The sequence below is a fragment of the Nomascus leucogenys genome, chromosome 6, assembly GCF_006542625.1.
Source record: "Nomascus leucogenys isolate Asia chromosome 6, Asia_NLE_v1, whole genome shotgun sequence".
Lineage (NCBI taxonomy): Eukaryota > Metazoa > Chordata > Mammalia > Primates > Hylobatidae > Nomascus > Nomascus leucogenys.
In genome coordinates, this window is record NC_044386.1 from 9,413,406 (window position 1) to 9,434,030 (window position 20,625).

At 44.5% G+C, this 20,625-nt stretch overlaps 1 protein-coding gene across 1 annotated transcript; it reads left to right on the forward strand.

Moving 5' to 3' along the window:
• The first annotated feature begins 176 nt into the window (after nt 1-176).
• Nucleotides 177-15,209, forward strand: CCT5 (chaperonin containing TCP1 subunit 5). Its single transcript, XM_030813908.1, has 11 exons — nt 177-477; nt 4,290-4,350; nt 4,821-4,985; nt 6,113-6,311; nt 8,255-8,447; nt 8,526-8,675; nt 10,916-11,035; nt 11,687-11,872; nt 12,613-12,750; nt 13,269-13,449; nt 14,785-15,209. Exons 1-11 carry the CDS (start codon nt 373-375, stop codon nt 14,910-14,912), a joined length of 1,626 nt encoding a protein of 541 aa, XP_030669768.1. The 5' UTR covers nt 177-372; the 3' UTR covers nt 14,913-15,209.
• Nucleotides 15,210-20,625: the final 5,416 nt, after the last annotated feature.

Genomic DNA, 20,625 nt, shown 5'->3' on the forward strand with positions numbered 1-20,625 from the left:
GGAGTGCTAAGAAATGAAGAAATAGTGCTTTAAGTCAATGAATTCCTCCTTGGGACCCACTATCGAGAAACCATCAATGGTAAAGTTTTAAAAAATGACAAATTCAATCTGCTCTTGACTTGTGTGTCCTAAGATTTCCACTAAGTGTCTTCAAACCTACCCCCACGGCTTCCTGGATAATAGACGTTCCCGAAGGCCGCCGATTCCAGAAGATACTGTCTGGCGTGAAATTAGTCTCAGTAGAAACATAAGTCTCGCGCGTCTTGTGCTGCGCGTGCGCAAGCTTTTGGGCCCTCCCGCGAGAGGAAAGTGCGTTCACGCTTCCGCAGCGGTCTCCGCCGGTTGGGGGAAAGTAACTCCGGCTGTTGCACCATGGCGTCCATGGGGACCCTCGCCTTCGATGAATATGGGCGCCCTTTCCTCATCATCAAGGATCAGGACCGCAAGTCCCGTCTTATGGGACTTGAGGCCCTCAAGGTAATGGCACAGGGACCTGCTCGCAGTGGGCTAAGGGGAGGCGGCCGAGGCCGTGGCTCTGCGCCTGCGCGAGCTTAGGAGCGACTCTGCCATGTGCTCCCCGGAAAGGTCGAGAATCTCCGTCTCCCGGCGGTCTCCGGCCCCCGCGCACCCCGCTCACTGAGCTCGGGAGAGGCCGGCGCCTAATCCTGGGCTCGGAATGTGGGGGCCAGCCAGGCTGGGCCACCAGCGCCCTTCGGAGCTGGGCGGGGCCGCTCAGTCCGGTCGCCCGTGGGAGCGAAGCGGGACCGCCTCTCCGCCCGGCCCCTCCAGCCTGACGGCCGCCTGGGACTGCACTCCAGTGGGAAGGCGCCGGGGAGATGCTCCGTCACCTGTCGGTTAAGGCGCTGCTGCTTAACCTTTCGCTGGTCCACCCGCAACGGCCCTTCCGTTTTCTTTGTCACTCGTAAAGGTGTGGTCACTTAACAGGGTATTTCATTTCTGAGTGCTTTTTTGCCCACCCTTGAGGAGAAATAGCGAAGAGTGAAAAACGGACGCACATAACCGTAATACAAGGCGGTGTGCAGTGAGGACAGCTACGGAGAGGGTGCAGATAAGCGTGGTGCTGGAGGACAGCTTTAGATCGGGGTAAGAGGTAGCATTCTAGGGAGAGGAAACGGTAGAAGTAAAGGCTTGGGCAAGAATGCGCATGGCACGTTGTAGAATGGAAGAGCCATCCGGTTTTAATGGAGCACTGACTACTTTAACTTACAGTATTTCCCGAAGGTGGAAGTTATTGAATGCCCGACATGGAAAATACGACGTTATCTTTGGGGAAGAAGGGGAGCCATTGAGGGGGTTTTGAGCAGAATTTCAGTAGAGCTGCACTTCAGGCAGCAAAGCTTGAGATAGACCGCAGGGAATAAGGAAGACCAGAGGGGTTAAAGAAACCAGGGCAGGGGTGCAGGTAGGAAAGGAATGGTCATCTGAGCACCAGGCGTTGACAGAAAATGCAGAGGAAGGGACACTCCGAGAGGGCCTTCAGGGTTTGTTATAAAGTGAATTCATAATAGACCATTCCACCAGGTGTCCCTGTTCACTTAGTGTCTTGGAGGTTTACTTACACAAAGTTAGAAACAGTACAGTTCCCCCATGGACTCTTCGTTTGACTTAGTGCTAGTTAACCTCTCGGAACCTCCTTTTCCAGTGGAGGTGGTACGCCTCCGTCAAGCTGAAGACTTGACAGTGATATTAAATGGAGTGACTTAGAGGGGCTGCACAGTGGTTGATCCACGGTGGGCACTCAGTATTTGTTTCCTTTCTAGAAAGAAAAAAGTTTCAAGCTACTTGTATTATAATACATATAATACAGTTTATTTTCCACTTAAGAGGGACATGCAGAGAAAGTAACATCCAATACACACACCTGGTATAACAACATAACTAAAGCTAGGTTGTTTTGCATCAGCCATTTTGTTCTAACTGCATGCATTTGTGCTCAGAAGTCTCACACTCTGAGACAGGTGTTATTTTACAAAACTGGGGACTTGGGCCCAGAGCAGTTGAGAAATTGTTCTAAAGAGCAATTGCTACTAAAGAGCATTACCATGGTTCAAGGCCACCTCTGTCAGAGTCAAAGCCAGTGGTCTAGAACAGCATTCTCAAGTTTGACATTATTGACATTCGAGGTTGGATCATTCTTTGCTGTGGGAGCTCATTTGGACAGTAAGCTGGGTGTTCAAGTCTCTTAAAAGAGTTGGATGCTATGGGTAAGCATCCTTTGAGTGTTGAGGCTCAGCAGTTGAGGGATATACACTTGCTCCCTACCTCATAGAACGTCCAGCTAACTTGAAGAACCAAAATATATGGAAATTGAAGGCAACGGTAAAAGAAATGTATAGGCCGGGATGTGAATGTTTTAATGGTAATGATCACAGTTCTTTCTCTCTGGTCATTTAGAGCCTCGAAGGTAATATGTATTTTGTTGAGATTCTTCAGTTCTTTAACACTTAACTGTATAATATTTCACCTTAAAAATAAAGGCATTGACCGGGCGTGGTGGCTCACGCCTGTAATCCCAGCACTTTGGGAGGCTGAGGCGGGTGGATCACGGGGTCAGGAGTTCGAGACCGGCCCGACCAACATGGTGAAATCCCATCTCTACTAAAGATACAAAAAGAAGCCAGGCATGGTGGCACGCACCTGTAATCCCAGCTACTTAGGAGGCTGAGGCAGGAGAATCGCTGGAACCTGGGAGGCGGAGGTTGCAGTGAGCCGAGATCACGCCACTGCACTCCAGCCTGGGTGACAGAGCAAGACTCTGTCTCAAAAAAAAAAAAAAACAGGCATTAGTTGGCTTAGGAAGGAATCATATTCTAAAACCGTATAACCTAAAACAGAGCAGGCCAGCCAGCATAATTCTGTTTTATGCATGTATTATGCCTTGATGTTTAGACTCTTCCCTCTGGAAACACAGAAGTAGCAGAAGGAAGAAAAAGGTTTTTTCCACTTTCCCGAGCAGTAGGGTAAAATAGATCTCGGGATTTCGAGATCTCTCCTATTTGCCAAATTCTTTACATGCTTTTCTTTCTGCCTCTTGCTTTCTCCTTAAAAAAAAAAAAAAAAATTCTGTCACTCAATTTGGTAGCTAAATGTGAAAAAAAATATTAGGTAACTTTTCTATTGTCACTTTGACAGCTACTTACCTTCCTTAAGAGAGCCAGTTGCGGGCCAGGCACGGTTGCTCACACCTGTAATCCTGGCACTTTGGGCAGCCAAGGCGGGTGGATCACCTGAGGTCAGGAATTAAAGACCAGCATGGCCACATGGCAAAACCCTGTCTCTACTAAAAATCCAAAAAAATATGAGCCAGGCGTGATGGCGCGTGCCTGTAATCCCACCTACTGGGGGGCTGAGGCAGGAGAATCACTTAAACCCGGGAGGCGGAGGTTGCAGTGAGCGGAGATCATGCCACTGCACTCCAGCCTGGGCAACAGAGCAAGACTGTGTCTCAAAAAAAAAAACTAAAGAGGGCCAGTCACTAACTTTCATCTATAAATATAATTATTGGGATTTCAGGTGGGTGGAGGAAGATTTTTAAAGCAAGAACATTTTTTCTTTTTATTTTGTGACGGGGTCTCGCCATGTTTCTCAGGCTGATGTCAAACTCCTGGCCTCAAGCGATCCTCCTGCCTCAGCCTCCCAAGTAGGTGGGGTTACAGGCTCTAGTACTGCATCCAGCTCAAAAGATTACAATTCTGCAGTAAATCATAGTGTGACAGTAAGGTGTTGTATGTTTACAGTTGGACTGTTTGTCATGAGTACAGGCCCCTCCTGATCTGCAGATGGGGAACCCGCAGATATAGAAGCCTAGATGCAAGGGACTGGAGCATCTGTGATTTTGGGTATCCTCAGAGGCTCCTGGAACTGGTTCCCCATGGATGCTCAGGGAGGACTGTGGCTCCTGGAACCAATTCCCCATGGATGCCCAGGGAGGACTGTGTTGCACAGTGGTCTCGCAAGGCCCATAAGGTCATAGTCATACTGTCCCTCTTCTCAGCTGTAAATGGGCTGGTAAAAGAATCTGTCTCGTTAATGTGTTGAAAATTCAGTGAGATAACACAAAGCACTTGGTTCTCTTTTACGTAAGAATTACTTATTAAAACTGGAGTTGTAAATGTCGTAATACTTAAACCTGTCTGTTGCCCCTTAAATGTAGAAGCTTCTAGAAAATAGAAACTAAGTCATAAGTGATTTTTGTAATCATCAGATGTGTGCTTCTAACCATTGAAATTATATGTAACAGTGTTTGCTTTTTCTGTTTGTTTCATTAGTCTCACATAATGGCAGCAAAGGCTGTAGCAAATACAATGAGAACATCACTGGGACCAAATGGTAAGAGTCCACCATTCCGTGTTTTTTAGCAAAAGATTTAAATCATAAAACTGTCAATACAAACCTCTCTACAGAAAGGTAGAGTATTGAGGGGAGGCATCTTACTTCCTTAGCACAGCCAAAATTTTTTGGTGTATTTCAGGTTTCTTAAACATGGTTATAATCGTGTGCAATTTTAGGTTGGACCTTTTTTTTTTTTTTTTAACATGTAACATCATTTCATTAGCATTTTCCAAATCGTAGTTGTCTTTTGAGATTAACACTGTACTTAATGATGCTCCATAATTTTTTGCCATTTATGTTAGCCAATCTAAAAATGCCTTCATGCAGCTACTATTTTGTGTATGTCAAATTATTTGTATATAATAAATTGCATAGATAAGAGCTGGGTCAAGAGGTCTTTTTTTTATAGTTTGTGATACTGGTTGCCAGTTTCTTGCCCAAAGCCTACTAAACGTTGTTTTTTTTAGGGCTTGATAAGATGATGGTGGATAAGGATGGAGATGTGACTGTAACTAATGATGGGGCCACCATCTTAAGCATGATGGATGTTGATCATCAGATTGCCAAGCTGATGGTGGAACTGTCCAAGTCTCAGGATGATGAAATTGGAGATGGAACCACAGGAGTGGTTGGTAAGAAAAGACAAAACATCCTTCCTTTCTCACTTAAGAGACGTCATTTAAGACCACAGGGCTAACACGCCTGCTGAGATTGTTGTCTCTGAATCAGAGCATGAAGAGACAGACAAATCCAAGTTGAAGAACGTGCTACAAAACAAATGCCTTGGACTTTCAAAACTGACAGTGTTACAAAAGAACAGAAAGAGGGCTGGGGATTGTTAGGCAAGGAGAAATGTGTAATGATTGATTGGACACTGATTTTGTTTGTCTTTTAAGCTATAAAGGATGTTTGGGAAACGTGGAGGAATTTGATTATGGATCATGTACTACAATGCTGAGTTTCCTCAGTGAACTGTGACCATTATATTGCAGATGTGTAGGAGAATGCCCTTGTTCTTAGCTGTATACCTAAATACTTAGGAGTGACACGTCATGGTTTCTGTAACTAATTCTCAAATAGCTGAACAGAAACAGTATGTACCTGTAGAGAAAATGTGGCAAAATGTTAATAAGTAAACTGGTATTCATTTTAGTATTGTACCTTTTTTTTCTGAAGATCTGAAATCTTTAAAGAGTTGGGGAAATTGAAGACAAGATACCAGTAAGGTTACCTTTTCTGCAGAGATGAAATTTGAATTCATTCAACAAATATTTATTGGATACCATTGTATGCCAAGCACTGTTCTCGGTGCGCTTGGAGAGCTGTAGATTTAAACAAAATTCATCTTCGTGACCCTAAAATGAGGAGAAAGGAGGATGGGGGTAGGGGGAATAAATAATAAACAAATGTTTTAGTCTTATCACTTGGGTGAATTTCACTGAATACACCCGGGCCCAGGAAACATAATAGCTTTTTACCTCTTAGAAAAATGTTCTTTTTGCATTATATTCTTTAGTTACATTCTTTACATCACTGAGGGTTGAATGTTCATCTGTAAGGGGACACATGTCCTATTCGACCTTCGCTAGAACCAAAACGAGGCTTTCTTTTAAAAATAGATGGTTTCTGCCTCTAAGATGACTTCCAGCTTAATTCTAGAAGCTGCTTCTTTCCATGATAGCATCTAACTTGTGCTGATTATACTAAAAGTGAAGTTTCGTTGTTTTCCCGAACTGATTGTCTGCTGGCTTATTTGCAGTCCTGGCTGGTGCCTTGTTAGAAGAAGCGGAGCAATTGCTAGACCGAGGCATTCACCCAATCAGAATAGCTGATGGCTATGAGCAGGCTGCTCGCGTTGCTATTGAACACCTGGACAAGATCAGCGATAGCGTCCTTGTTGACATAAAGGACACCGAACCCCTGATTCAGACAGCAAAAACCACGCTGGGCTCCAAAGTGTACGTTTCAGTAGACGATATGATTACACATTTGTAGAGGAGGCAGTTTGTTTGTCATTTCTTAAAGGCAACACAAAATGACCACTGGTGAATTTGTATCTATTTGATTCTTTTGATTACTTGATTTTGCTTTGTTTTTAATGTAGACGTAGACACATTCATTTTGTATTTAAGTTGAGAACTGAATTTCTAAGGTCAGGTATAAATCTCCTTGACAATATTTGCAAAATACAGTTATTTTAATTTAGCAGAATAGGTTGTGTTAAAAATCAGCTAGGGCTGGGTGCAGTGGCTCATACTTGTAATCTCAGCACTTTAGGAGGCCAAAGCAGTAGGCTGCTTGAGCTCAGGAATTCAAGACCAGCCAGGGCAACGTAGTGGGACCCCATCGCTACAAAACAAAAAACTAGCCAGGCATGGTAGCACACACTTCAGCAACTCCAGAGGCTGAGGAGAGAGGTCGAGGCTGCAACAAGCCGTGATCATGCCACTGCACTCCGGCTTGAGCAACAGAGTGAGACCCTGTCTCAAAAAAAAAAAATATCAACTAGAAAGGGTCCTACCTGGAGGATATGTGAATTTTCTTAACCCTTCTTTCTATAATTTCTTTGCTGGGGAGCCATTGGGGGTGGGTTCCACTTTTTATTCAGCAAATTGCCGATCCAAAATTATAATTTAGTAAAGAGAGTCTTGAAAGTGACTTGCCTCTGGTGTTTTCAGCGTTTGCGTAGTATTTGTTTGCCAGGCTTACTGCCAGGTCGTATGGGCACTAAGACACAGCTCTTCTCCCAGGAGACTCAAGCAACCTCAGCCAAGGGGTGCACTGATTATGAACAATGCCAAAGACTTTAGGTCTGTTGCCATAATATAAAAATCCAGTGTAAGCTGCTTTATTACATTATATTAAATCAGTGAGAGATGTTTTCAATTGTGTGCTTGTGATAGTTTTAGCAAAAAGGAATGAGGGATCTTCTAAACTCAGAGTAGTCAGGGAAAATGCAGGAGAAGTGTCTGCTTCTGTTGCCTTTTCCCCTGAGCAAAGCCTGTGTTAGGGCAGAAGCCTTCAGCAATGCCTGCTGTCCTCCTCTAACCACAGATCTCAGCAGAGACTGGCTCCCTAGGCAAGAGTGAGTACCCTAGGGGTAGCCTCTGTCACAAGTATAGCACTTAATTTCTCATAGAAGGAGGACATCATTACTTGAAGTGTACAAATCTGCTTTCTCGTTGCCTTATAAGTTGGCCTTGTTCTGTTTGCAAGTATTAAGTCATCTACTTAAGATACAACATGTTTGCTTTCGCGGTTCTCTTTTATAGATAACCTACGATTTCAGACATTATTTCAAGTGCTAGGTTTCCCTAGTTGTTTCTCTTGGCTCAAAAATTAATTTATTGAGCAGTCTATTCACATGTTGCAAAGCTTTCAAAAAGGTAACACCCTCCATCTGTAATGGATGTTGTGGTGAATTCTTGGAAAGTTTGAATGCCTTGTCCAGTCCTTTCACTTCCCGTTTAGTGCTACACTTCATTGAGGTAAGATTGAATCTTCCTGAGTGATTACTTACCTTTCCCACTCTGTTCTGAACTTGTAAAATAGTAACAGCATTCTGTAAAAGTGGTGCGTTCTAAGACGACCTTAATTCATGCCAGACTACAGTGGTTTCTTCAGTACATTCATAATGGAAGGAAATAGTAAATTTCAGAGTTAGCGAAAATAAAGATGTAATTTTTTTCCCATGTAAGTATACAGTCCCCTTTAGGGCCCATGGATCACAGGTTAAGAATCTGCCCCAGACTGTTGAAAATGCAGGTTGAGATGGCATTCCCTTCTAGAAGACTCAAAGCGTCATTTGATTTATATCTTTGAGTAACATTGTATTATGTGGCCTGCTTTGGTTGCAGTAATTGTGAAACCAATGAAGTTTGTTTTGTGGTGTTTTCATCAGGGTCAACAGTTGTCACCGACAGATGGCTGAGATTGCTGTGAATGCCGTCCTCACTGTAGCAGATATGGAGCGGAGAGACGTTGACTTTGAGCTTATCAAAGTAGAAGGCAAAGTGGGCGGCAGGCTGGAGGACACTAAACTGATCAAGGGCGTGATTGTGGACAAGGATTTCAGTCACCCACAGATGCCAAAAGTAAGCCATTGCATTTCACAGCTTCGCACTGTTCACTCTTAATTCCACCAATTAAAATGTCCTTATGTTCCCCCATAGAAAGTGGAAGATGCTAAGATTGCAATTCTCACATGTCCATTTGAACCACCGAAACCAAAAACAAAGCATAAGCTGGATGTGACCTCTGTCGAAGATTATAAAGCCCTTCAGAAATATGAAAAGGAGAAATTTGAAGAGATGATTCAACAAGTAAGTCTCACCAGAGTCCTCAGTGGAATTTAAACTCCCAAAGGATACAGTTAGTTAGGTTTGGTTAGTAAATATGTGTAGTCTTTCTTCAGTTCTAAAACATAGGAAAAAACCAAATTGCATAGGCATAAACAGGGAAGAATTCTAATTTTGTCTTAAAATGGTAGCGTGTTCAGGCCAGATGCAGTGGCTCACGCCTGTAATCCCAGCACTTTGGGAGGCTAAGGTAGGTAGATCGTGAGGTCATCGAGACCATCTGACTAACACGGTGAAAACCCATCTCTACTAAAAACACAAAAAATAAGCCAGGCGTGGTGGCAGGCACCCATAGTCCTAGCTACTCAGGAGGCTGAGACAGGAGAATCTCTTGAACCCGGGAGGCAGAGGTTGGAGTGAGCTGAGCTCGCACCACTACACTGCATCCTGGGCGACAGAGTGAGACTCTGTCTCAAAAAAAAATGGTAGTGTGTTCAGGGTCCTGAAAGAAGTGACCCTGTTACCTAAAGCTGTGCTTTCAATTGTACATACTATATTTGCTGTCCTGGACAAATTTAACGTAGCTTACCTTGCCTTTAAGATTTCTGACTATACCTTTTAGGCAAGAGTTAATGAGTAACTGGAGTTAAACCAGAATGCATTTATAGTAATGCCAGTTTTTCACTCAGTTAAGTCTAGTTTGGGTGCATGAATACATTAGCGTAAGTGTGCTTTCTCTCTGACGTAGCAACTCCTCTTTGGGGGCTCTAGCCTTGGGAGTTGAAAACACTAGTACTCAAGAAGACAGGAACATGGGTTGGTTAGAGCATTATTTATCATAGCAAACCAACTAGAGACTATTTTCATGTCTGTTCTTGGGAAAGTTGTTGAATTTACTCATTGATGATATGGTTCTTTGTGCCTACGACGTACCAGGCTCTGTTGTAGGCACTAAAGGTACAGCAGGGAATGAAGCCAAGCTTGTGCTCTTGAGGCACAGATAAGGGAAAAGTGGGTACAGCTCCATTACAGACACTGGTCAGAGACGTGACTTGTCAGGAGAGGCCAACATTGGGTGAGAGCAGTGCCCCTGGGGGAGGAGCATTCCAGGCTGAGGACAGATGGGGTTGCTCTTGAGCCAGAAACGTTGGCTTGTACAAGGAAGAGCCAGCCTCGGGGATTGGAGCATGCTGGCAGGAGCTTATACATAAAAGGCCATCATCTGGGTCAGTGGGACAGTGGTCATGAGAATGGTGCCTCAGCTGTGCTGGGGGTCACAGATAAACTGAGAGGCCAGGGATGTTACTGGATCATGCTGGTGAGGCACAGGTTGCTGAGAATGAGAAAGGAATGGTGATGGGGCTAGATGCTAAAATGTTAAAAGAATGAGAGGCAGGGACCCAAAGAGGAACATTGTAGGTGACTGAGGAGCAAGAAGGACCCCTCTCCTGTTTTGAGCACGTGAGAGGGAAAGCAGCTGCCATCTGAGGAGGGTTGCAGGGGCAGGCTGGTTTTCAGGGGTTGTGACGGAGAGGTTGTATAAGGAGGCTGCTATTCTGGACTGAGTTCCAGAGGGTCAGGGAAGGAAGAGAGGGAGAGCCAGGCAGTAGCGGGTCGTCTGGGAGGCCTGATGGAGACAGGTAAGAGTTCTGGGACATGGTGTGGCAGTCCCAGGTGAGCACCAGAGGTGGGGTGGGCAGCCTGATCGTTGCCCTCCCAAGGAAAAGTGACTTTGCCATTCGCAGGTCGGGGTGAGGGTGCTTCTTACTGGAAGCAGGGTTGCCTCTGTGGGCACCCGAATTAGTTTATGGATCCACTGAGGATTGTCCACTCAGGTGAGAAGGGCAAGATTGCAAGTGGTTCATAACGTTGTTTGTTTAAAACATACTCAGATGAAACTACTGTAGGTATTTGTGACAGGACAGAGCTGTTAGCTCTTGGGAAAGGGTGTTAGCTTTGTTTGTTGACATTTCTGTTGGTTTTGCATCACTGTAACAATAGGGTTCAGCGTGAATTACTGCTTGTGGTTTTTAAAGCATAGTTTAAACAATGAGGTGATCCCCATTGATAAAATATTCACTATTTAGAATTTGGAACTGACAGAAAAGGGGACACTTGTCTATTTCCTTCCTTCTCTTTGCTTTGCTTTTGTGTTTGAGTGCACCTGCCTTACACCCAACTGTGCCTCTCCTTTTTTCAAACATTGTAATGAAGAATAAATACCCATTTTCTCTTAATACGATTTGTGGTGTTTCTTTTCCCAGATTAAAGAGACTGGTGCTAACCTAGCAATTTGTCAGTGGGGCTTTGATGATGAAGCAAATCACTTACTTCTTCAGAACAACTTGCCTGCGGTTCGCTGGGTAGGAGGACCTGAAATTGAGGTAGGATGTTCCACGTGAAGAGACTTTGGGATGCAGGAGTTCAGCTTATGTGTTGAGGGGTGTTTTGATAGCCCTGCCTTAAATAACTGCATCACACCAAGGCTGGCAGATGAGGGGAGGGTGAGCTGGGAGAGAGGAAAGTGCTGGAATCTTTGTTACTGTTTGGATAACAGTGCTGTGTGTTTCTGGTGTTCCCTGGCATTTTGAAATTCTCTCCCTGTGTTGTCTCACTTGGCCCCGTTGTTGACTTACTAAGGCTGGAAGACCTGGTCTCATCCAAATACTAATGGCAGTCCCAGGCAACGATGCCTCGGTGGTTCTCACTGCAGCACAGTGCAAGGAACATGTAGGCTGGGTTCCCAGAGAGAGGGAGGGCTGCACAGAGGGGAGATGAGGGCATGAGCTTAGGGGACAGGCACCGGATGATAGATCCGGGCAGCACCAAAGCCCCAATCAAGACGCCCAGCTCCTCAAGAGCCTTGTTACCTAACAGGGTGCCTTGGGTTGAACTGGAGATGTTTTGGTCAAAGTGGGGCAGCAATTCTAGTGAACAAGTTGGTCTTAGATCAAGTTTTGCTCATTTGTGGCCCAGTTTTGAAAGTTAACTTCACCAGTACTGTCTTCGTGCTTCTCCCTGACCACCCCAATTAGCTGATTGCCATCGCAACAGGAGGGCGGATCGTCCCCAGGTTCTCAGAGCTCACAGCCGAGAAGCTGGGCTTTGCTGGTCTTGTACAGGAGATCTCATTTGGGACAACTAAGGATAAAATGCTGGTCATCGAGCAGTGTAAGAACTCCAGAGCTGTAACCATTTTTATTAGAGGAGGAAATAAGATGGTGAGAATTCAACTATTTGTCCTATACTATTGCTTATTTTGCTTCATGGTCTGGCTTTTTTGCCTGTATGTATTTAACAGAGACACAGTCACCATAAGAAAAATAATCATGTTTCTCAAACAGTGATGTATCATGGTGTAAAATTACTGAAGACCATGTTAAATTGTTAATTTCACACAGCACATTGCCTTTCTGCTGTCCCTTAGAGTATACAATATACACTGTGAGATTTTTATATCTTTTTAATACTTAAACACAGTTTAAATATTCAAGTCCTGGATTTTAGAATGTTTGATACAATTACCTTAGGGATTGGTTAAGCTGTTAGTCCTAGCAACATAAGACTCATTTTAATAACAAATTACAATATGGTATTATTACCAAGGATGACTTACATCTGTCCCTTAGGTAGAAAAAGGGAACCCTAGTGAATAACCATTGACGATCTCTGTTCTTTGAGAGTGAGTTTTTAGCACATTGTGGTAAATCTTTGCGAGGTTTGTCAGTTTTTGACTCTTGCTTGACCATGTATCCTAGAATGAGTCACTGGCCGCCTCTGCCTCTTGAATTTTGTTAACTACGTTGCAGGAAGGAAAGCTAGAAAGATACAGGTTATCCGATAGTGGAGGCCATCTAAATATTAGAGCACAGCCTCTCTGTCTTTAAAAAGGTGCCAGATACTTGGCTCTAAATTGAATAGATCTTGATCACATTAATTTAGGCAAAGCTGTTTTCCTTAGATCATTGAGGAGGCGAAACGATCCCTTCACGATGCTTTGTGTGTCATCCGGAACCTCATCCGCGATAATCGTGTGGTGTACGGAGGAGGGGCTGCTGAGATATCCTGTGCCCTGGCAGTTAGCCAAGAGGCAGATAAGGTAAGAGATATGTGGAGATTTAGTGAAAGACTCAGGCCTCACTGGTGGTAGAGAGTGTGAAGCTGCGGAATAGCGAGGTGCTGGACGCAAAACGAACAAAAGCATCGTGAGCTGTGTGTAGGTGACAGGTGTTTTAATCTAAGTTAAATCCCACGTTCCTGTATTCAGGTTCTGGTTACCATAAACTAGCATTTCTCAGCTGTTTTCAGCCAGTTCATCCTTGAAATAATCTCTAGTCTTTTAATGTTATTTGAAATTCAAAATTAATATTATAACTTAAAAAATAAAGCCATAAGAGCTGCTGTATTTTGAGACATCTCTCACATGTATGTGTACCCTCTGCCTGTATTCTGCGGTGACATTACAATAGTCTGATAAATACAAAGATAAAGACAGCCTATTCTTAAAATTCTTTGTGAGCTGACTTTTCAAAGTGTGTGATACAGTTATGTTTTCAAGGTGCCGCTGGGTTGTTTTGTTTCGCCAAGTGCACTCACCATACCTCTGTACCTTTCCAGTGCCCCACCTTAGAACAGTATGCCATGAGAGCGTTTGCCGATGCGCTGGAGGTCATCCCCATGGCCCTGTCTGAAAACAGTGGCATGAATCCCATCCAGACTATGACCGAAGTCCGAGCCAGACAGGTGAAGGAGATGAACCCTGCTCTTGGCATCGACTGTTTGCACAAGGGGACAAATGGTGAGGAGCTGTCACGCCTCTGTGTGGGGTGTCTGATTTAAACTGAATAATCATCCACTCTATGTGCTGTGAGATGATGGTGTCTTTTTAAATATGTAAACCCACTTCAGGTATTCAAGTCCTGAATTTTAGAATGTTTGATTGCCGTAGGAATTGGTTAGACTACTAGACCTAGCAACATAAGACTCATTGTAATAACAGTAAACTGCATATGGTACTATCACCAAAGATGACTTAGGTTTTAATCTCTGGTTTTTGGGAAGTAATGCCATATTGCTGTTTTTACACAAATGTCTGTCAGTGGACAGCATATATATAACAGCTCTGAAGTGGGCTCTAGTTCACAGTTCACTGTGTGGTTAATCCTGCACACTGTGGAGCGTTTTCTAAATGTAATACTCTAACCTCTGTAGCCACTTGTGTAGCTCAGCTCCCGAAAAGATATGGTGACGGTAGCTTGTTGAAGCAGTGGTCTCAGGCATTTCTGTACTAAATCAGGCCATGTCTGTGATCCATTCACAGAATGTGACAGTTTTTGCTTAAGGTATAGGTACATTGTGCTTTCCATGCTCATATTCCAGGGGCTTCAATAATAGCAACTCTTTGTGAGGCAAATATGTAATGTTTCTAACTTGAATGCCTGGTTGTGCTCAAATTTAGCATTTCTAGGGCCGGGTGCAGTGACTCATGTCTGTAATCCCAGCACTTTAGGAGGCCAAGCCAGGTGGATCACCTGAGGTCAGGAGTTTGACACCAGCCTGACCAACATGGTGAAACACCATCTCTACTAAAAAATACAAAAATTAGCCAGGCCTGGTCAGGGCAGGCCCCTGTAATCCCAGCTACTCGGGAGGCTGAGGCAGGAGAATCGCTTGAACCCGGGATGCAGAGGTTCCAGTGAGCCAAGACGCACTGTTGTACTCCAGCCTGGGCAACGCCTGTCTCCAAAAAAAAAATTAGCATTTCTAGATCTTTCTTGGAAGTATCTTACATTTCAGCTATGGTCACATTCACTTACTTTAGATTTCCTAAGTTAGAGTATGGATACTTTGTGGGATAAGATGTTACTGAAAAATTTCACCCTGTAGCTAGTCATTGAAGACAGCGCCCTCCCAACAGCTCTCTTTACCAGGTTCGAGTTCCAGAGTGTCCTTGGAAGTAATGAAATTACATTCATCTGAAAATGAAATATAACTGAAATTAGTGGCTTCCTGCTTGGCTTCCAGGAGTTCGTATTTCTTAAGTCTTACTGTGCTTCCACAAATCAGGAAGAGCTGGTTATTGATAGTTTATTGTATGCTATTTTAGGATAATCAATGTCCTTGTATTTTTCAGATATGAAGCAACAGCATGTCATAGAAACCTTGATTGGCAAAAAGCAACAGATATCTCTTGCAACACAAATGGTAAGAATGATTTTAAAGATTGACGACATTCGTAAGCCTGGAGAATCTGAAGAATGAAGACACTGAGAATACTATGTAGCAAGATCCACTTCTGTGATTAAGTAAATGGATGTCTTGTGATGCGTCTACAGCTATTTATTGTTACATCCTTTTCCAGACACTGTAGATGCTATAATAAAAATAGCTGTTTGGTAACCATAGTTTCACTTGTTCAGAGCTGTGTAATTGTGGGGGTACTAGCTCAACTGCTTTTGTATTCATTGTATTAAAAGAATCTGTTTAAACAACCTTTATCTTCTCTTCGGGTTTAAGAAACATTTATTGTAACAGTAATTAAATGCTGCCTTAATTGAAGGGGTTTGGGTGGTTTTTTTTTTCTCAAAATAAGCTGTAGGGGGCCGGGCGCAGTGGCTCACGCTTGTAATCCCAGCACTTTGGGAGGCCGAGGCGGGCGAATCATGAGGTCAGGAGATCGAGACCACGGTGAAACCCCGTCTCCACTAAAAATACAAAAAATTAGCCAGGCGTGGTGGCGGACGCCTGTAGTCCCAGCTGTTCGGAGAGCCTGAGGCAGGAGAATGGCGTGAACCCGGGAGGCGGAGCTTGCAGTGAGCCAAGATTGCGCCACTGCACTCCAGCCTGGGCGACAGAGCAAGACTCCATCTCAAAAAAAAAAAAAAAAAGCTGTAGGGACTATTTTAACAGCTTAAACATGAACTCTCAAGATGCAGTTTTGTGTTGAGAGGAATATGGGCTTGATCCTCTTCCTGTCTATCTAAATCGGTGGGCCTTTGATTGTAGAGGGTCCACCACAGAATTATGGGATGCCTTAAGTGTTGTTACTAGGTTGCTCACAGCCTAACCTAGCATGTTTAGAGCTGATGGAGACCCATGTGAGCCTCTGCTTTCCTCTGGCCCTGGCCCCACCCTGAACACATCTCATGTGCAGAATCAGAACTAGCATGTGCAGAGCTGATGACCAGCACAGGCTTAGAGCAGTTCAGAACCCACTTGTTTTCCTATCAAAGGGACACAGTTAAGTGGAGGTTAAAGTAAATTACAGGAAATAAGGGAGAAATCTTGCAGTTAACCATGTTCAGATAGAGTGACTGAAATTAATTGTACTTGCTAAAGTAGTACTAGCTAACTGATGGGCCAAGACTTGCTCCGAGAACTCTGCCGGGATTGTCTGTTCTCACAACCCAGTAAGGCAGAACACTTTCCTACTGCTCATATCTTACAGGTGAGTACTAATAATTTGCCAGCATCTCACCACCAGCAAGTAGTAGGGCCAGGTCAATCCCAGGCAGTCTGACCCCAGAGTGGCCCAGCTCATCCTCTACCCTATTCTGCTATTTGCTTGTTCATGATTCTCTAGATTTTCTAAAATAATGCTTCTTAAAGAGCATCGTGATGATAAAGCTCATCCTTAACTAGTCAGATTCCCTAGAATTAGGAGATGGTGACTTGTCTAAATTTGCTTAAGTGATGAATTTGGGTTATCTTCTCATGTGAACCTGGAGATTTACCAGTCTTAACTGTTGGGTCATTGTCTTCTCTCTATACATTCATGCATTGGATGTTTTGCTGAATAACGCCTGTGGATTTAGGAATGTGTGCTAATGGCATTCTTCCTAATTTTCATGTTTATATGGAACTATGCAGTTGAGTATTGAAGGTTTTAAACAGTGTATTTCCAAGGACCAATTCTAGCCTACAGAGAACATACAGCAGCCTTCTCTGGACCACAGTCTTATCCAAGGGGTCTATGGTTGTATCAGAAGAGCCACTAAACCAATCCCGCTTTCCAAAATTGAACCTCACAGACATTCCTGATATTTTTTGTGGTTGAGAAACTGGTCAATTAACAGAAAAACTTAAGAGATGTTTCACAAGCCTTTGATTTTTGTTTCATTTATTTGTAATAAACCTCTTGCAGGTGATGTCTTTTATCTTTCACGTTCCAGATCACTCAGGTTTTATTTTGCTGGTACTTTGGCCACACCCTCTCCTTCCCCATGTGGAGCAAAAGCAACTTAGGCTGCTTGACCCAAAGGCTAGATTCCCATGTGAGTCCCCATATATTACTGCTGGTTCCCGATTTCTACACCTGCTGGATTCACTGGAGGTTTGTTAAATGTCCTGTTCTTAATTTCAGCCTACTCAATTTCTATGTGGGGGTGGTTCCAGGATGTCCTGTAGGTGCCAGATTTCATGAATGCTCAAGTCCGTGATAAAAATCATGTGGTATTTGCATATAACATACATCCTCCTGTATAATTTAAATCATCTCTGTTATTCATAATACCTAATATAAATGATATGTAAATGTCATACTGTATTTAGGGAGTAATGACAAGAAAAAATCTACATGTTCAATACAGATGCAATTTTTTTTCTCTGAATGTTCTCAACCTGAGGTTGGTTGAATTCAGATGAGGGTCAACTCTGCAAGCAGCCGCTGTGAGGCCCAAATGTCACTGGGAGGGCTGAGAGGCCCGTCTCTCTGTTACATGGGACTGAATTTCCTGAATCTCATTTTCTTTCTCTAGGTGAAACAGCTCCAACAGATTGAGGGTTGAGGGGGGCCAGAGGAAGGTGACATGGTAGTAACTGACTATTCAGTAATTTGTAAGCACGGAGAAGTTTCTCCAACCTAGATGTTCTTTGCAGGCAGCCTTGGCAGGATGGGGTCATCTAAAAGCACCAGAAAAGTGGGGACCAAAGGCAAATGGCCGAGAAAGTGTTGAAGGGCAGGAAAAGTGGGGAAAACATGACAAAGTAGTAAAAATGTAAATGTGTGTGCCCTATCACTGCTCTAAGTGGTTTATGTACATTAAAACTGGTTTTCTTTTTTTTTTTTTTTTTTTTTTTTTTGAGACCGAGTCTCGCTCTGTCACCCAGGCTGGAGTGCAGTGGCGCAATCTCGGCTCACTGCAAGCTCCGCCTCCTGGGTTCACGCCATTCTCCTGCCTCAGCCTCTCCGAGTAGCTGGGACTACAGGAGCCCGCCACCACGCCCGGCTAATTTTTTTTTTGTATTTTTAGTAGAGACGGGGTTTCACCGTGGTCTCGATCTCCTGACCTCGTGATCCGCCCGCCTCGGCCTCCCAAAGTGCTGGGATTACAAGCGTGAGCCACCGCGCCCGGCCAAAACTGGTTTTCAAAGTCTGCTCCATGGATCCCTCGGCGTCCTGGGTCTTTTCAAGGGGCCCGTGAGGTCAAATGTATTTTCCTACACTAAAGTTACTGCCTTTTCCCTGTGTTGACTTTTGCACTGATGGTGCAAAAGCAGTGACCATTAAAACCACATCTTAGTGTGAGTCAGGTAGTGGCACCATACACTTTCAAAAAGAAAATCAATTTTTTTGGCCAGGTGCAGTGGCTCGTGCCTGTAATCCCAGCACTTTGGGAGGCTGAGGCAAGAGGATCGCTCTAGCCCAGGAGTCAGAGACCAGCCTGGGCAACATAGACCCTGTCTCTACCAAAAATAAGTTAGTTGGGCCTGGTGGCGTGCTTGTGTGGTCCCAGATACTTGGGAAGATCCTTTTGAGCCCAGGAGGTTGAGGGTGCAGTGAGCCATGGTCACGCCACTGCAATCCAGCCTGGATGACAGAGCGAGACTCTCAGTAATAAAGGATGAATCTTTGACATGGCATAATGAAATGTGTCAACAACTGGAAGATCTGCTCACTAGACCAATATTTGCCAAATATGCATATGATGTTACAGCATCATGCACAGGTACCAGACCTTTTCAAGATGCAAGATGGACCAGTGTGACAGAAGAAAGCGTATCCAGTCTATCCTTTGTTGGGTTTTGCTGCAATATTGAAGAATATCCAGTTTTGTGAAAGGCAATTAAAATACTTCTCCCTTGTCCAACTACATATCTGTGTGTGGCCAGATCTTCATATTCCAGAACATGCTGTGGCCAGGCACAGTGGTTCATGCCTGTAACCCCAGCACTTTGAGAGGCTGAGGCAGGAGTATCCCTTGAGCCTAGGAGTTCGAGACCAGCCTGGGCAACAAAGTGAGACTCTGTCTCTACAAAAAAAAATTGTTTAATTAGAGGGCATGGTGATGTGTGCCTGTAGTCTTACCTACTTGGGAAGCTGAGAAAGGAGGATCCCTTGAGCCCAGGGGGTTAAGGCTGCAGTGAGCCATGATCATGCTGTTACTGGCGTTGAATCTGTACAGGTCTGCAACAGCCTCAATTCTCACCTCCTCAGAAGAAAGAATTCGACTGAGGGGCATAACGCAGGAGAGACCAAGGCAAGTTTTAGAGCAGGAGTGAACGTTTGTTAAAAAGCTTTAGGCCGGGCGCGGTGGCTCACGCCTGTAATCCTAGCACTTTGGGAGGCCAAGGTGGGCAGATCACTTGAGGTCAGAAGTTTGAAACCAGCCTGGCCAACATGGTGAAACCCCGTCTCTACTAAAAACGCAAAAAAATTAGCTGGGCGTAGTGGCAGGAGCCTGTAACCCCAGCTACTCAGGAGGCTGAGGCAAGAGAATCGCTTGAACCAGGGAGGCGGAGGTTGCAGTGAGCTGAGATCACACCACTGCACTCCAGCTTGGGTGACAGAGGGAGACTCTGTCTCAAAAAAAAAAAGAACACCCTGAGGATTCCACATGCCACTGCTGGCTCTGAGATACAGGGAGCATGTGCAAGGACTGAAAGCTCTGGGAACTAAGTGTGGCCTCCAGCTGACAGCCAGAGACAAAACAGGAACCCTGATACTACAGTCGCAAGAAACTGAATTCTGCCAAAAACTCAAATACACTTGGAAGTGGCTTTTTCCCAGAGCCTTCTGACAGGAATCCAGTAAGCCAACACCTTAATTTTGGCCTTGCGAGTCCCACAGCAGAGCAACCAGCCAAGGCTTCTGATCTACAGAACTGTTAAGATAATAAATTTGTGTGGTTTAAGTTGCTATGTTTGTGAAAATTTGTCACAGCAGCGATCAGAAACTCATACACTTCTGTCTTGCCTCAGTGGGGGAGGGGAGAGGGAAGGGTACCCTCCTCCTGCCCAATACAATTCCAATGTCCTATTGATTCCATCTCTCGGAGCTTCTCATTTCTGCATCTGAGATTGTCTTTAGTGCTCCTCAGGACGCATTCTGGACTTATAGTAGGATTGCACTGCCCAGACCCCTTGTGGTTGGATGGGGTTCTGTGACTAGTGAGGGCCTCAGAATACAACACCCCAAAATGAAGGCTTAAGAAGCAGCTCTCTCTGACCTCCTTCCCTCCTGTTTCTGGCCCTTCATTCTGCCCTGAAGCTGAAAACCAGAATCCCTCTTCCCCTAGGCAGTCATAGAAACCAGAACCTCTTTCCTCCAAAGCCAGCCACAAAACCTAAAAGTATTACTCTAAAACCACCCCCTGTTGCCACTTCCCTGTAAAAACTGGCCATAAAGAAATTATCTGACCTATCTAGTTTGCCTGTAATTCATAGGACCCCCATTCCAGAGAGGGTCCTGTCTGATAACCAGAAGGAAGAGATGCTGCCCTGAGAGGCCAAGAAGAGTCTCACCAGGCCTTGCTAGGGCCCCCACTCAGTCCACTGGCATTAGACCAGACCCTTTTTCTCCAACCGTATTTCCACGTGCTGCCCACACTTTGTTGAACCTAAGCATAAAAATGGACAGTTTCGTGGCTCATGACTGTAATTCCAGCACTTTGGGAGGCTGAGGTGGGAGGATCACTGGAGTCCAGGAACTCCAGACCAATCTGGGTAACACAGTGAGAGTTCATCTCTACAAAAA